A 16,213-nucleotide genomic window follows, 5' to 3' on the forward strand; every position below is an offset into this window, starting at 1 on the left:
ATAGGGGGCAAGTAATTAGGTTCAGCCTGTGGCTGAATTAGCAGGCATTAGCTTGCAAATGTGGATTCCAGGGCAAAGCCCTGATTGTTGTTTTGGGTAGCAAGCAATTAGCCTGCAAGTGTGCTCTGTCTGGGGGCAGGCTCTGATTGGCTGCTGGCTGTATTTAAGGCAATGAGGTCTGCTGCCTCATTGCCGGTTATAGCTTCTGTATCCAGTCTGCTGACCTGCTCTGTGCCTTGTTCCTGCCTGTTGAACTTTCTACTGATTACCTGTGTATGACCCTTTGCCTGGATTTGGACTTTGCTTGTGTATCTCGTGACCCTGACCTCTGGCCTGTTTACCATTCTTCCTGTCTGCTCAGCCTGTCCCCACCATCTGGGGCTCCAGTGATCACCTGACTGGCAGAGTAGACTCCGGGTTGTGTTGTGCCGGCTGGAGGGGTTCCTAACAACCACATAAATTAATTTTGATGCATAATATGCAGCAGTAGAAAAATAACTTGATTTTCTTATAAAGGACAGCAATCGGAACTCAAGAGCACATGTTTACCATTTTGCTCTGCCCAAACACAGACCACACTCCTCAGATGCGGATCTCTCGATCGCCACAACCTCAGGCTCCGACGTGCACATCACTGTACATCACACAACAATAGAGAGGCGGCAATGAGGAGGATCAGCATTACAGTGCCTCACCTCAGAGCTAGACAATACTGCTCTCCTCTCACTGGTCACATCACTACGTAGCATCCTTTGACCAAGCCAATCTGTAAAAGACTGGCTCCCCATTGATGTTTGATTAGGCTACGCTCTGTATTGATGCTAACTCCCAAGACAGCCGGCCCTCAAGGCACCAATCTATACTACAATTGTGTTAGTGGGAGCATTCGCTCCTCCCTGCTCCTGTTCCTTCCACCATTTAAGTGAAGAGGAACACCTCTTCTATCACAATAAAATATCCAATTACATTGGATTTATAAAGTGGTAAATAATGAATGTGGGTTGTTTGAATTTCATTACATTTTATATAGAAAAGGGGACTTTTGCACTTATCAATAACACTGTCGAGAAAACGTTTAATATATATATATTTTTTGTGCTAAAAATAAAAATAGAAGCTCAAACCTAGTCTCCAGTTCCAAGAATGAATTGGACCCCATGCATGTTCTGTAGAGCTGGACGAGGGCCCCACAGCTATAAGTAGTAGAGCCACCAAGGGGGGCCTGGCTATTTTGTACCCACCCTGCCCCCCTCTTGTGCATTTGCATTTTATAAACTGTTTTACAATCTTGCGGCATGTATCATCTATTAATACACCTGTTTCCATTTAGTCAACTGAATGGTGTCCAGAATGACGCATGAAAAACCCATAAAAATAACATATATTTTCCATGATTGAGAAAGAGTGGCAATTTTTCCATTTAAGTTAACAGCCCAAGTAATGTATACCATGTGCCTGTATCTGTGCGATATTTTGCTTTAAATGTTTATGATCATTTCAAAGGCAGTATCTAAATTTTAGTAAACTTGCCACTTTCTGTCTGGTGTGCAACAGGGCTTTGTCTGTGTGCGATGACACCTCTTCGGAGCTACAAAGAGTTGTTTTTCAAGAAAATGGAGATGTTGTATCACAGACATCTTTTCGGGGTAGAGGTGCTTTGTCCAGGTAAGTAGGATAAATGCAGTAGCAAAAACATCTCATATAGCATTACTGTTTTTCTCAGTGATGCCATTTAAACCAGTCGAAATGCTGTTCAAAGCTGTTGTCACACAGCACAATTCATAGCGAGTAGAATGCTGGGAATAAATGCAATGTTTCCTTTTGTAGATTATAGACACAAATTAAGTTTGTTAGTGGTCAAATAGGTGACTTTTATCACATCTGCTGGACTTGCCTAAAAATATCTATTTTTTGGTCTAATATAAACAAATAATTACAAGAGGTACTACAAACTAATTTCCCACTTAGACCTTGGACAACTTTCCTAGGTCTCCCCATATCACGTCTTGCTAAAAAACACTGATAATTAAACATTTTGTGTACTCCAGGCTGCTACGAGTTCAGTAGCGAAATTTTAGATGCAACCTCTATCACCTCCTATACATATATTAAAAATAAGTTCTGGTTCATAGCTGCAATGCACAAAATTACCTATAACATGACAAAGGAAATAAATTTAGTCAGACATGAGAGCCATGGTTTACTCACAATTCAAGAAATTCAAGTACTTCTTAATTCTTTCCAAAGACCTTAACACCATTATTCTCTCAAAAAATGTCACCTCATGAATATGGCAATTCAATTCATTCATTGAATTGAATTGACACTATTTTGATGTCCAGCTGAGCACATTTTCAGGTTCTATGGTACTCACGGATTTTCCAACAGACCTCTATGGGGAACAATCTGAGATGTTTGCATCACCACGGAGTGTCTTGTGTGACCATTCCAGGGGCAATCTGTGTCAAATCGCTTAGAATTGAATCAGTGTCCACAGTGATTACAGGTAATATTCTTCTCTGCTGGATTATTTAAGGCACTAGGTTATCAAGGCTATAAATCTATGCATCACTTCCTTACCTTTCGCCACACCTCTTAAGTTATCCTCCTCCTTTTTTTTTTCTGTCCCACGCCTCCACTGTTCCTTTATACCATTTTATAACTTCCATAAATCAAGATAACATAGTAGTAGTACATATTTGTTCATGCTGTTTATAGTGTTCTTTATTTTGTATTTTGCTTACAAATTTACATGCTGAACATGTCCTTGTTTGAATTATCTTGAAATAAAAAATACTGTTATGCAAAAAGTTATTTTGTTATTTTATTTAAGGTATGATCATGGTACACTGGTTTCTAAGCAAGTATGCAGCAGGCATTGCAATTGATTGCAATGCATTTTGTATTTCTTAAGTGTACAAGTTACATGGTTTGTTTTTTGTCTACATCTTGTGAGATATCTCAATCTTTTTGATAGCTAAATTTTGTGGATGTACCCCTTCCAGGATAGTGCGCTTAGTAGTGGTCCTCCGGGAATGGGCCCACAAGAGCTTGCGTGATCAAGACCAAAGACCAGACTCCTTTCTAGACCGGTTCCGGGGGCCTGAACTGCAAAACACAGAAGGTCATGCTACAAAGGATACACAAGATCGAGGAGCAAAAGCTCAAAACAAGACAAGCCATAAGTAAGAATAAACTCATTTGCTGCTATTACTTTGTAGAAAGAATGATTATATATCAAATATAGACTGTATGGTAGGCAATTTAATTTGTGAGACCTAAACTTAGACATTTGGTGAAACAACTAGGGTATGAACTCTGGTAGGCCTGTTGAGTAGTTTATACACAGTGATATGTTTATCTGATACCCATTCTTATTCCATGTAATTAACTTATTAATCAGTGACAGAATCACACAACTCTTAATATCTTGACACAACCAATGATTCAACCATGTTATTCACCTTGCAACAGAAAACAATGTTTTTTTTGGTGGATTAAGAATCACACTGAACACTGGAACATTGGAAAAATATTGTCTGAGTACTAGTTTCTTCTATTTTCTGCTGACAAAAATAACAGGGTATGGAAAATCAACATTAGTTTATGAATCTTTTCTACTGAGAGTTATGCAGACTGGTGGTGATTTAATAATGCATTTTCATTGCACAAATTGGGTTGTTATATTGCATAAAATTCAAGCCTCCTTCACCAACAGCATCTGAACCATTGCACAACTCTATTGTGGTACTCTTCTGGAGTAGCATACATGTTTTGTAACGTGTAGTGGCATCAATCATGTTAGGCATGTATGTGAATGCACACAACTCTAAATCTGTTCTGCCTTTCCTGAGCACTGTCTTCTCTCAAACTACATCCAACTATTATTGTGTTCATTCAGTGTCAACAGCTGTCTAATAGGATGAGCCTGGGGACTGCTAGGTATCTAAAAGCAAAATCTATCACCACATTTAAGGGACCATAATCATTTAGACTTAACATCCCAGGTAAACCACTATTTAGTACTAATAGCAAGTAGGTCCACAACTACTATTTATGACAGTTTAATCAGGCCATGGATCACGTTGACATTCCTTTTGCCAACCTAGCTCTCTTATTGAGTGTTGAAGCAGGAAGCTAAAAAAGGCCGCACAATACTGATTCTTTTTTTACAATACCCAGGGATATATGCTCTACCCCAGTGCCCATTGGACAAGAGTGTCCCCAGTGAATACAGGGGTACTCTTCTCTGCTGGATTCTTTAAGGCACTAGGTTATAGGGTTATAAGTATAAACTGATCAGGCATCTAGGTAGCATGGGTATAAACAGATACCTAAGCAGGTATACTATGTAAAATATAACAATATTTCATTTGGTAAAACACATTAGTTCATCACATTACAAATTGTTGAAATAAAACAGAACACACATGCTGGTCTCAGTTGCAATCAATAAAGGATATGCTTAGAAAAGTGAGCAATCCCTTGCCAATGTCATTGGTACATATGCCTGATGCCCCATGACCGTAATGTCTTGATTGTTTCTTCCTTATTGCCAATATGACAGTGGTTCAGCCCAGGTATCTCTGCTTTTAGCAGGCTCACAGTAGCACAAAAAAATGCTGCCTAGCACCAATTGCATCAGTTACTGGATCAGTCCATTCTCAAAGTCCTTCCTAGAGAATCCAGTCTACCAGGAACAGAAATCGAGATTCAGTATGGTTTCAAACACTGTTCCATCCCAGGCTCAGATTCTTATACCCTCCCTAGTTACCATGCTACCATGCTAATGCTATCTCTGTTGGGGCATGGGATACCCTGGGGAGGTGGTGCCTTTGTTTGTGCTTAACTTGAGAGCCCTCTCATAGGAGATGGAGACCACCTGCCCATCTATCAATAGCTAGATGTGATGTCACAGAGCCTGAGTTTGGAATAGGCCTCGGAGCCCCACTCTAGATAGATAGACCCAGAGAAGTGCGGAGTCTAACAGTAGAGAGGTATTCACCAGGGATCCCCGCAAGGGAATATGGACTTAGCTGCTCTCTTGCCGCAGGCCGCAGTCCTCTAAGGGGAATTAGAGCAGGGTGAGATGGAACCGTGGAGTGGAGCAGGACTGCTGGACGATAAATGCAGAGGTTCAGGTGGATGGCAGTGAACCAAAGTGTAGAGGTCTTTAGAAAGCGAATAGCTGAGAACAGAACTGATTATGAGAGACGAGGTTCCTGCAACAATACAACAGGTCTTGATTGTGGAACAGGTAACACAGGATACCAACTTAGAGCTGGTAAACTGCAGAGTACTGATGCACTGAGATCCCTGGAAAGCGAATAGCTAGAGGATGGGACTGATTATGAGGCACAAGGTTCTTGTAATAATACCAGAGGTCTTGATCATAGAACAATATACAGGATACCAACTGAGAGGTGGTGAACTGCAGAGAACTGATACCCTGAGATCCCTGGAAAGCGAATAGCTTGAGGACAGGACCAATGATGAGGCACAAGGTTCCTGCAACAATACAACAGGTCTTAATCGTGGAACAGCTAATACAGGATACCAACTGAGAGGTGGTGAACTGCAGAGAACTGATGCACTGAGAACCTTGGAAAGCGAATAGCTTAATGATGGGACCGATGATGAGGCACGTGATTCTTGAAACAATACCACAGGTCTTGATCGTGGAACAGGTAACACAGGATACCGATGTGCAGACGGGAGCCAGTATTAAAGTAATTTTATCATTTTCCAATAAGCATTGTCTAAGCAATTTCTTGTGTTTCCAAAGCACAAACAATTTATTTAGCAGAAACAAAACTTTTAGCAGTGCAATACATAATTATAATACAGTACAGCCGATACCAAATACATACATACCGTTGGTACCAGCTACAGTACTTCACTCAAGAAGACTGTGGTCAGAGATGACTGCAGCAGGTCACAGCAAAGCTGTATTATATACACTCAGTGTTACAGAGAAAACAATACAGATGATGTGGCTTGCTTCTATAGGTCCAGGCTTCAGGAGGGTCCAGTGTAATGCAGGTCATAGGCCAGTTCAAACAACCCCCTCCAAGGGTGAGGGTCAACATTCCAGATGATTCTCCCGCCCAGAAACCAGTTTAAGCTAGTTTATTCACAATACACAGTCAGTAACATTTTAAACATTTATTCCCTAACATCGCTAACTAGAGTATGCAATGTGCGATCCCTTCGGCGAATGAACCGGACAACTGCGGTCACATAGGGGATTAAAATGATACTAAACATGACATGTTTCCTGTAACCTGAACCTTAAAAATCACTAAAGTGTATATTTAACCTTAATATATATAACTATAAACTAAATACCATCTGCTCATGAATCACTGTGGAATGGAACCATTATAAATATGAAATATTAAATAAATGAATGAGAAAGTGCGAGTGTATGTGTGCGTATTTTATTGTGCAATCGCTCCGTGCCACGTGTTATGTGGCGTACTGATCGCAATCGCACGGTAAAACAATATTAACCAATATACTTTTGTTCATCCAATTATACGACTTCAACACCAGAGAGAACAGCGTCCTAACAGGTAAGGAGACCTGAAGATCTGGAAACTTAGTAGAGAAGCAGGTGCTTTAAATAGACAGAGCTGACAGGCAATTAGCCAATCAAGAGAATGCAGTAAGTTTTGAAAAGACCAAGTGCACAGGTTAGCTAGTGCAATGTGTGACATGTGACTAGCTCCTCCAAGTCAGGTAGTGAGATCTTGCAAACAATGGAAGACAAGCATGGGGACAATGGTATGATAGTACCTACTGGTGGAGAGGGCTTGTTTCCAAGTCATAAGCACAAGAAAATATTTTTTTTTAACATTTATTTTGATAGTGAAAAAGGCATTCGCTATGATTGAGCTAAAGCTCTCTGTAATACAACAGATATAATATTACTTTTTGCTTATGAATTAAAGTAGCAAAAAAAAAAAATTTTAAGCTATTCCCATAAAATCAGATAATATATGCAAGATCAATGAGGTGCTCAGAGGTGAATTAACAATCAGCCAACCAAAAGCGGCTAGGTAGTGTTGGCGACTGTCATCGTCACCAGCTTGTATTTATTTATACCAGTCCTTAGGCATCCAAAAATAACATGTCTGTTTTTAATTATGCCAAACAAATCCTTAATGTACTTGACTTATGTTAGACAGCCCATTCCCTCCCAGTCCCAACTCACCAGTCAAAAGCAAGCACAGGTGTCAGATGCAAGCAAATCTGCATACATGCATTTTTTGAGGGCATGTGCAGTACAAATTAGCAGATCTTACGATGTGCAAACAGTTATACATTCTGTGCAGCATCAAGCCCAATATATTTATTTTACACACCAAGAGGCGAATTCTGTCTTAACCTGACCTTAATCTGTTTTAACAACACCAGGACAACACCTGTTGCAAATCCACATTACTGAGCTTCTAGATGACTTAGGGGTAAATTTATCAAGCTGCAGGTTTGAAAAAGTGGAGATGTTGCCTAAAGCAACCAATCAGATTCTAGCTGTCATTTTGTAGAATGTACTAAAATAAATGATAACTAGAATCTGATTGGTTGCTATAGGCAATTTTTCAAAACCGCAGCTTGCTAAATTTACCCCCTAAGCTCGTATACCATTTATAAAACACTTAATTTTAAGACTATGACATTGTCTCAAAGCGGGTTAAAATACATCACCATAAACATTCCAGGTAGAATTATCAAATACCGTTTCCACATTGGCATTAACAAGCAGGCTGCACTAAATAACAGTTCAGTAGCTGAGTAAACAATTTCCCACTCTGTACTCCAGTGTGCCCAATTGTCTCTATTAAGATAGAGACCATATTTATGTAGGGATGCATCTTCAATCCCTGTTGCAAATTCTGCTGTCTTTAATCACCTTGCTGCCACAGTGCAATGATATGAAAGGTAGCCCCCCTGCTTTTCAGGCAGACACGTACTGTACATGCACATATATAAAACCGTTATAACATAGAAATACAGTATATATAAGGCAATTGTAATATAAAAAGGGACTATGTGCAATTCCATTTGCATGGAACCCTCTCCTGCCAGTTAGGGATGTAGCTCTCAAACCCCAGGTGCCCAAATCATATGGGCGGTAATGGTCTTGTGCTTGCAACCCTGGCTTTAATTCTCATGGAGGAGGAATTTGTATAAATTGTTTACATTTGAATATACTGTTATATTGTATTGCAATATATCGTATCTGTGATTATAACATTTATCTAGAATTGCCCCCTTCCTCTACTTGTGCCTTTTGCCTCAGGAACCAGTTTAGGCCCTGCTGCGTAAAGACACAATTCATGCAGTTGTGCAGCTGGGAAAAGGGCCATGAGGACGTGATATGCATTAATAGGATCCGCCCACTGTTGCATAAATACACAAATTATGCCCTTGCGCAATGGACGTGAGGCCTGAGTGATTATGTGAATCACAAGAACGAGAAGTAGAATCCAGGAAGGTGGCCTACTGTCCAAGGAGGACTCCCTAAAATTAGGAGTTTCCTGATTTTTTGGGAGATTAGGCAAGTATGCTGCAAGCTCATTGCTACAATCAGATCTGGAGCAGCAGGAAGCTGCTGGGTGTCTGAATATGATTTTCCGTATAGGGCTCTCCTTTGTACTGGACCTAGGTGTGACAAGGGGAGTGTCTGAACAGCCCACTGGAGAGAGTCTATAAAGGTCAACAAAACATGGAGAGGAGGAGTCATTTAGTAATTATGCTGTGAATAGGAGAGATGGAAGACATCTCCTCCCACTTGTGAATAGGAGTGATGGAAGACATCTCCTCCCACTTAGAGAAGAAGGTCAGGAGCAACACACGTGATGTGCATGTTTATGTAATTATTTTGTTTTTTATAGCAATTACTTTTTGTATAGCAATTATTTTTAGGGTCAGTCAGCCATTGTTCTACATATGGGCAGTAATTCCTTTTCATGATCTAGTGTTCTTTGAGTGCATATTGAATGGGGTATTTATGAATCGTGGTGCATAGGAACATTTCTCTAATCCATTTAAACTGGCCTACAGTTGCACAGCTGTTAAAAGTCCACAGTATGTACAATATCTCCTGCAATTGTAATTGTCACTTTTGTTCACTGTATTAAGGCAGCCACTTGATCTGTTTGAGATTTATTACTTTGTCTTATGCTCTCCTTTACCAATACAATTTCCTTGACTCAGGGACTGTTGGTAATTTAATTGAGCAATCCTTAGTTCAACAATTCAAATTTCCAATCTGTCCTCTAAAAAAATCTTTCTATATTATAGCTATTGATGGCATTGTGATTTCGGGAGGGTTTATCTACTTCAGAACATCTTCTCTGAATTTTTATATTGGAATCATTCCCAAGCACCAAATTTCTAAAGCATTAAACCATATACTCTTACCTTGGCTCCAGCAACATATCAACTTCTCTATCCATTCCTTAGAAAATGGGTTTTGTAACTCTAACACTGTTAGTGAATTATAAGCATGCTGAGAAACCTTACCTTGACTTAAGGAGCTCTTACAAAGCCCATCAAAATGAATATACAACCACCATCAATCCCTGTGATGGGCAATGTCCCAATAGTATTTAAAAACATGTTGATGACATTGTTTTGGGACTAACTATATTACTTTGTTAATGTTTTCCCAGCAGAAATTCTGACTTATTCATCATTTTCTTGCCTGGTCATTAGCAGTATCTTCCTTTAATTATGCCAATGAAGCATTATACTAAACATCTATACTCCTTCACTCTCCTTTTTTATGGGATTGATGTCTATTTGGTTTCTCAACATAAAAATAGTGTAAAAAATAATTTTTCTCTGAAGTCCTTCATCCTTTTACTGTCTTGATTTTGAACCCTCAATATATACGCGGGGAGTTATGAGAATTGATTTCATCTCAACAATCACCCAGTTCCAAGAGTTAATGCTCTTTTATGGTCAACTAGATTGGGAAAGATCAATGACATGGGAGGATGCCATAAGCAATTTCCTAACTGAGGCTGCAATAGCCAGCTATTCTTTGGTAGTTTCTTTAGGAAAACATACACCTCTTCATTGTTCATAATTTTAAAATCTCTAAACACTGAGGACCTCACTTAAGTCTGAAAGCAACTTTCCATAAATTGCGTTTCGAAAAAAGAGCGCACAGAACCTGTGTGTAGTTCATGTGTGTAATTTTGTGATAAACTTGGATATGAATATGGTTGGAACTACACTGTGTTGTTTTGTGATAACTAGTGGCACGCATACATGTGCTTTTTAATTCAAAGACTATGGGCTAGATTTACTAAGCTGCGGGTTTGATAAAGTGGGTGATGTTGCCTATAGCAACCAATCAGATTCTAGCTGTCATTTTGTAGAAGGTACTAAGTAAATGAAAGCTAGAACATCCCCACTTTTTCAAACCCGCAGCTTAGTAAATCTAGCCCTATGCCTTGTCAATCATCACTATCAGCCAGCATTTAGTGCACCTATTCGAAACGCAGTACTTGAAAAAGCCGCACCTCAGTCAGAACTCCCTTACTTTTCATGGTTCTTCTTATTCCACCCCCATGCCTCCCTTGTTCTGCCTCTCAAGTCGTAGCAGTTGTCCAGACATTAATTGCATTTATTGGCATAATGTCCATGAGCAGAGCTATATCATGCAGATGGACATATGTCTGAACATAAATCAGGCCCTGAGTGTTAAGAAAACCCAACCCTGGAACTAGCTCTACCATAAAATGAACTACAAATTCCATGAGGAAGGCCATTACCGGCAATAACATCAAAGTACACAGACTTCTGTGATGGTGGATTCCAGTGGGAATGTATTAGTATTGTTTGAGGATGATGTACACATTGATGAGGATGAATATGATGACAGTGTAGATTGCAGGTGCTGAGATCTAGCTGAGAGAAGGGAGCTAGCTAATGCTGGTATGCTTGATAATATTTTGGGTAGAATGGCATGTTGGCTATTTTATGTTTTTCTGTAGCCAACTTTCACCTTTATTAGAGAGATGTTTTTTTCTTTACAAAGGTACAAGCTTTTTATTTACATTTTTGTTTCCCACACTTAAAACCACTATGAACTTGAACATAGACTTTAACACATGAGGTAGAGGGATTAGAATCATCATGACTGAGACTGGCGAGTGACAAGAACAATGCCACCCCTCCTGTTTCTGTATGAGCTATGTTACAGTAGAATGTCACTGGAGACTTTTAAGAACACTGACAGCCCTATTATTACAATTTCTGTTTCAGCACTGAACCCTGCCACCTCTCCTGTTTCTGAGTGAGCTATGGTACAGTAAAATGTAACTGCAGGTTTAGGCCAATCCTGCTAGCCCTAGTATTTCTATTTCAGCTATGATAATTAGCAATGGAGCCCTCCTCTTTATGTGTAATCTATATAACATGTGTTATTATTATTATTATTATTATCGTTTATTTGTTAGGCGCCACAAGGTATCCGCAGCGCCGCACACAGTACTAACAGTAGACTATACAGGGTAAAACCATACAGAACAATGAACAAAAAGTACCAATACTTCAGAAAATCCGGCCAGTCATATGCAGTAAAGAGGGAACGGAAGAACACATATGGAGACAGGAGGGGAGGGGGCCCTGCTCATACGAGCTTACATCCTAAGGGAGGGTAAACAGACCAGGCACAAGAGTTGAGGAGCGGCGTGAGAGGAAGATGAGTCTTGCGGCCACATTGAGTATAGAGCAGAGGGAGGAGAGACGGGAGTGGGGGAGGACAGTGAGGAGGAGGTTAAAATAATCGAGGCGGGAGATGATGAGTGCGTGGATGATAGTTTTGGTGGCATCCTGAGAGAGAAAGGACGGATGCGGGCGATGTTGCATAGTTGGAAGCGACAGGCTTGGGCAAGGGAATGAATGTGGGGGGCAAAAGAGAGAGAGGAATCGAGGGTGACACCCAGGCAGCGAAGTTGGGTGACAGAGGAGATGGTGGTTTTATTGACGACAATAGAGAGGTCATGGTGGGATGGGAGTCTGGGCGGAGGAAAGACAATGAGTTCAGTTTTAGAGATATTGATTTTGAGAAAGCGCTCGGACATCCAGGAGGAGATAGCGGAGAGGCAGTTGGATAACCGAGCGAGGAGGGTAGAGGAAAGATCAGGAGAGGAGATATAGAGTTGAATGTCGTCAGCATAAAGGTGATACTGAAGACCGAAGTAGGAGATGAGAGCACCAAGGGAGGAAGTGTAGAGCGAAAAGAGTAGAGGGCCAAGAACAGAGCCCTGCAGGACTCCTACAGGGAGAGGGTAGATGGAGGAGGAAGAACCAGACGTGGATACAGAGAAGGAGTGATTAGCGAGGTATGAGGCAAACCAGGCATGGACAGAACAAGAGGGGCGGAGAGAGAAGAGTTTGCAGCAGGAGGGGGTGGTCCACGGTGTCAAAGGCTGCAGAGAGGTCAAGGAGGATGAGTACGGAGAAGTGACTCTTGGATTTGGCTGATAGGGGATCATTAGTAACCTTGGCCAGGGCAGTTTCAGTAGAATGGAGGGGGTGGTAGCCAGATTGGAGAGGGTCAAGGAGGGAATTGTCCGCGAGGTGCCTGGTTAGGTGGCTGCAGAAAATCCGCTCAAGTAATTTGAAGGCATAGGGGAGAAGAGAGATAGGGCGATAATTAACAAGAGAGGTGGGGTCAAGATTGGGTTTTTTTAGAATAGGAGAGATAAGAGCGTGTTTAAAAGAAGAGGGTACTACACCAGAGGAGAGTGATAGGTTGAAAAGGTGTGCTAGGTAAGAGCAGGCTGTTGGAGAGAGAGAGTGAAAGAGGTGGGAGGGGATAGGATCGAGAGGACAGGTAGAGGGTGGAGAGGAAAGAATAAGGGAGCAAACTTCTTCACCGGTTGTAGGGCTGAAGGAGCACCAGAGTTGGTTGATGGGGGGTGGTGAAGCGATGAGGGTGGCGAGAGAAGGGGAGGAGGATATGTTCAGTCTGATGGCCTCAATTTTGGAAGAGAAGAAAGCGGTGAAGTCAGAATCGGAGAGGGAAGGCGGGACATGGGGGAGGGGGAGAGGAGGGAGCTGAAGGTGGCAAAGAGGCGGCGGGGATTGGAGGACTGAGAAGAAATGAGGGACTTAAAGAAGGATTGTTTAGCGAGGGAGAGGGCAGAGGAGAAAGAAGAGAGTATGAATTTAAAGTGGAGGAAGTCAGTTAGGGAGCGAGATTTTCTCGTGAAGGAAGCGGGTGAGTTTTGAGTACCAGGGTTGGGGAATAATGCGGCGTCGGCAGATAGAAGAGGCCGGGGCAACAGCATCCAGGGCAGTGGTGAGGGAGTGATTGTAGTGAGAGGAGGCCTGGTCGGGACAGGCCAGGGAGGGAAGGGGTGAAAGGAGAGTTTCGAGAGAGGAGGAGAAGGAGGTGGGGTCAATAGCATCCAGGTTACTTCTAGTGAGGGTGGCTTTGGGCAAGGCAGGAGCAGGGGAGGAGGACAGAGTGACGGAGAGGAGGTGGTGGTCAGATAGTGGAAAGGGAAAGTTGGAGAAGTCAGAGAGATCACAGAGATGAGAGAAGACAAGGTCAAGGGAGTGACCAAGACAGTGGGTGGGGGAAGAGGTCCACTGAGTAAGGCCTAGGGAGGAGGAAAGGGCGAGAAGTTTAATGTTGGCAGGGTCAGAACAGTTGTCAATAGGGATATTAAAGTCGCCAAGTATGATGGAGGGAAGGTGAGAGGAAAAGTAGTGGGGGAGCCAGGCAGCGAAGTTGTCAAGGAAAAGGGAGGAGGGGCCTGGGGGACGGTAGATGACAGAGACACGGAGGTGGATGGGGGAGAAGAGACGGATGGAGTGTACTTCAAAGGAGGAGAAGGAGAGGGAAGGTAAAGTAGGAATGACACGTGACAAAGTGCAGTTAGGGGATAGGAGGAGGCCCACTCAGCCTCCTGGATGCTCGTCTGGTCTGGTGGAGTGGGTGAAGTAGAGGCCCCCGTAGGAGAGAGTGGCAGCTGAAACGGTATCAGAAGAAGTAAGCCAGGTTTCAGTGATGGCAAGAAGATTAGGAGAATTGGAGATGAAGAGGTCATGGATGGAGGAAAGATTGTTGCAGATGGACCTGGAGTTCCAGAGGGCACAAGAGAAAGGGAGGGAGGGAAGAGGGGAGATGCGGATGAGATTATCAGGGTTGATGGAGCGAGGGGGAGGGTGAGGGGTGGGGCAGTGAGAGTTGGGCGAGAGAAAAGGGCTAGGGGAGAGGATGGGTATAGGAAAGGAGCAGGGCGTTTTATGTACGTTTTGTCAATATCCAATAATGATTGTCGAATCTCGATTTGTGTTTCCAATACACAAATATTTATTCTCAAAAAGTAGCAGAATAATTCAAGCAAAATATTAATAAGTACAGCCGTTACTTATCGCAGGCGCTCTGGATCCAGTGAACAGTCATTCAGGTCTGAAGTCTGTGGTCAAGATGACTGAACACTAGATGAATAGCTCCTGCTTATATGCAGACAGAAATACAGTAAAACAATGGAGATGGTGTGCCTTGCTTCTATTGGTCCAGGTTTCAGGAAGGTCCAGGGGGTTGCAGATCATAGGCTAGTTCAAACTAAAGAATCCAAAGGTGGGGGTCATCTCTCCAGGGGATGTGCTCCGATCTTCCCACCAAGACTCCAGTTTCAACTAGTCCATTAGCATTTCATAGTTAGTATCACATTAAAGGTTTATTCCCTAACATCAATAATTCGAGTATGCAGTGTGCGATCTCTTCGCCGAATGAACCGGACAGCTGCTGATAAATAGGGGATTAAAATGATATCAGACATGACACATTTCCTTTAACCTGAACCATAGGTTTTACTAATTATGCATATAACTTATAATATTAAACATGAATACTACTATATTTCGACATAAATAACTATATGTTGCAACTACAATTAATGCGTACTAATTACAAATGTGTGTGTTTCTGCAAATGTATATAAAAAGTGTAAAAACTGTCATTGCCACGTGTTGCGGCTGGATACTTCCTTCCACGCCGTAGCGTGCTCTACGCATAATTTCAGACAAAGACAACCAAGTTTGCTCGATATTAATTGAAATGACTTTATCAAATTTGCTGACTTCGACAGCTCCACCCTTTGATAGTGTAATAGACTATCACAAAATCACTGTTTCAAGTCGAGGATTGTACAACACTTCTTCACAGACCATTAACTCGGTATCTCTCACCACCCTTTCAGTCTCGTTTCTCCCAGAAGATTGTTTTCCACACTTCAACACAGTAGGAACACATTTGACACATAAACCAATAACTAAGATAACACCAAGTATAAGGAGAAGGAGCTTACCTACACTAGCAACCATTTCCTGTACCCACTTCCCTAGACCGGAGAACCATTTTACAGGGTTCAACAACGAGAACCAACCTGCCACCTTTTCCTCGACCTCATATAACGAAGAATTATTGTTCCTTCGAAATTCCCATTTCAGTTGCAGAATTTCATCCATCTTCCGGTCTATATCCTCTTTGGGGTCATCTGTATTATTGGTGATGTTCGTGCAACATTTGACACCAAACTGGGTGGCCAACGTCACACAGTATCCACCAGTAATAGAGGTGAGATAATTCAGTACCAACCTATGTTGTACCAACTCCTTCTTGTACGCTTGTAGCTCCCTTCCTGTATACCTGTAAGTGTTATCATACATCGCGGTGATATTGTCTATTAATTTAGCTAGATCTTGAATATATTTAAAGTTTAACGTTTCCTGAGCGGTCCTGGTGAGATCTAGAGCAACCATAACTTAAAATCCAGCTGTTTCACTAATCAACTTTGTAGCTATGGGTTCCTCACCAGGAACCATATTTCTCTTGCCACGGTGTTCATACTGTGTGTGCATGTATGGTGGTGATGTAGTCTTGTGAATACCAACCATTTCTTCATGAGTAATAGTCATGATTTCAGGAACCAGTTGTCCTAAGAAACACAAGCCTTTGGAACTCGGAGTCACCCAGGAATAAGCTTTTCTCCCACAAACAAAGTACACATCATCAGGGAGAACATAAGGAACAGTATGCCCATTAATTATATCAAATAAGGTTTTGACAAAACTACCCATGCCTAGTGTCTCCATTTGTTCAAGACACGTGTCAGCATGGATGACATTCTTACAATTACCTATAGAGACCTTTCCAATGGATACTTTCTTATGT

The 16,213-nt window shown here is 41.8% G+C and overlaps 1 protein-coding gene across 1 annotated transcript in view; it reads left to right on the forward strand.

Moving 5' to 3' along the window:
* Nucleotides 1-16,213, forward strand: part of CNGA2 (cyclic nucleotide gated channel subunit alpha 2) — a 63,463-nt gene that overhangs the window by 8,436 nt on the left and 38,814 nt on the right. The window contains exons 2-3 of the mRNA XM_075186282.1: nucleotides 1,555-1,665; nucleotides 3,006-3,185. Of these exons, the coding sequence (XP_075042383.1) occupies nucleotides 1,555-1,665; nucleotides 3,006-3,185 (291 nt within the window). The remainder of the gene's footprint in view (nucleotides 1-1,554; nucleotides 1,666-3,005; nucleotides 3,186-16,213) is intronic.

The sequence above is a fragment of the Mixophyes fleayi genome, chromosome 9, assembly GCF_038048845.1.
Source record: "Mixophyes fleayi isolate aMixFle1 chromosome 9, aMixFle1.hap1, whole genome shotgun sequence".
Taxonomy (NCBI): Eukaryota; Metazoa; Chordata; class Amphibia; order Anura; family Limnodynastidae; genus Mixophyes; species Mixophyes fleayi.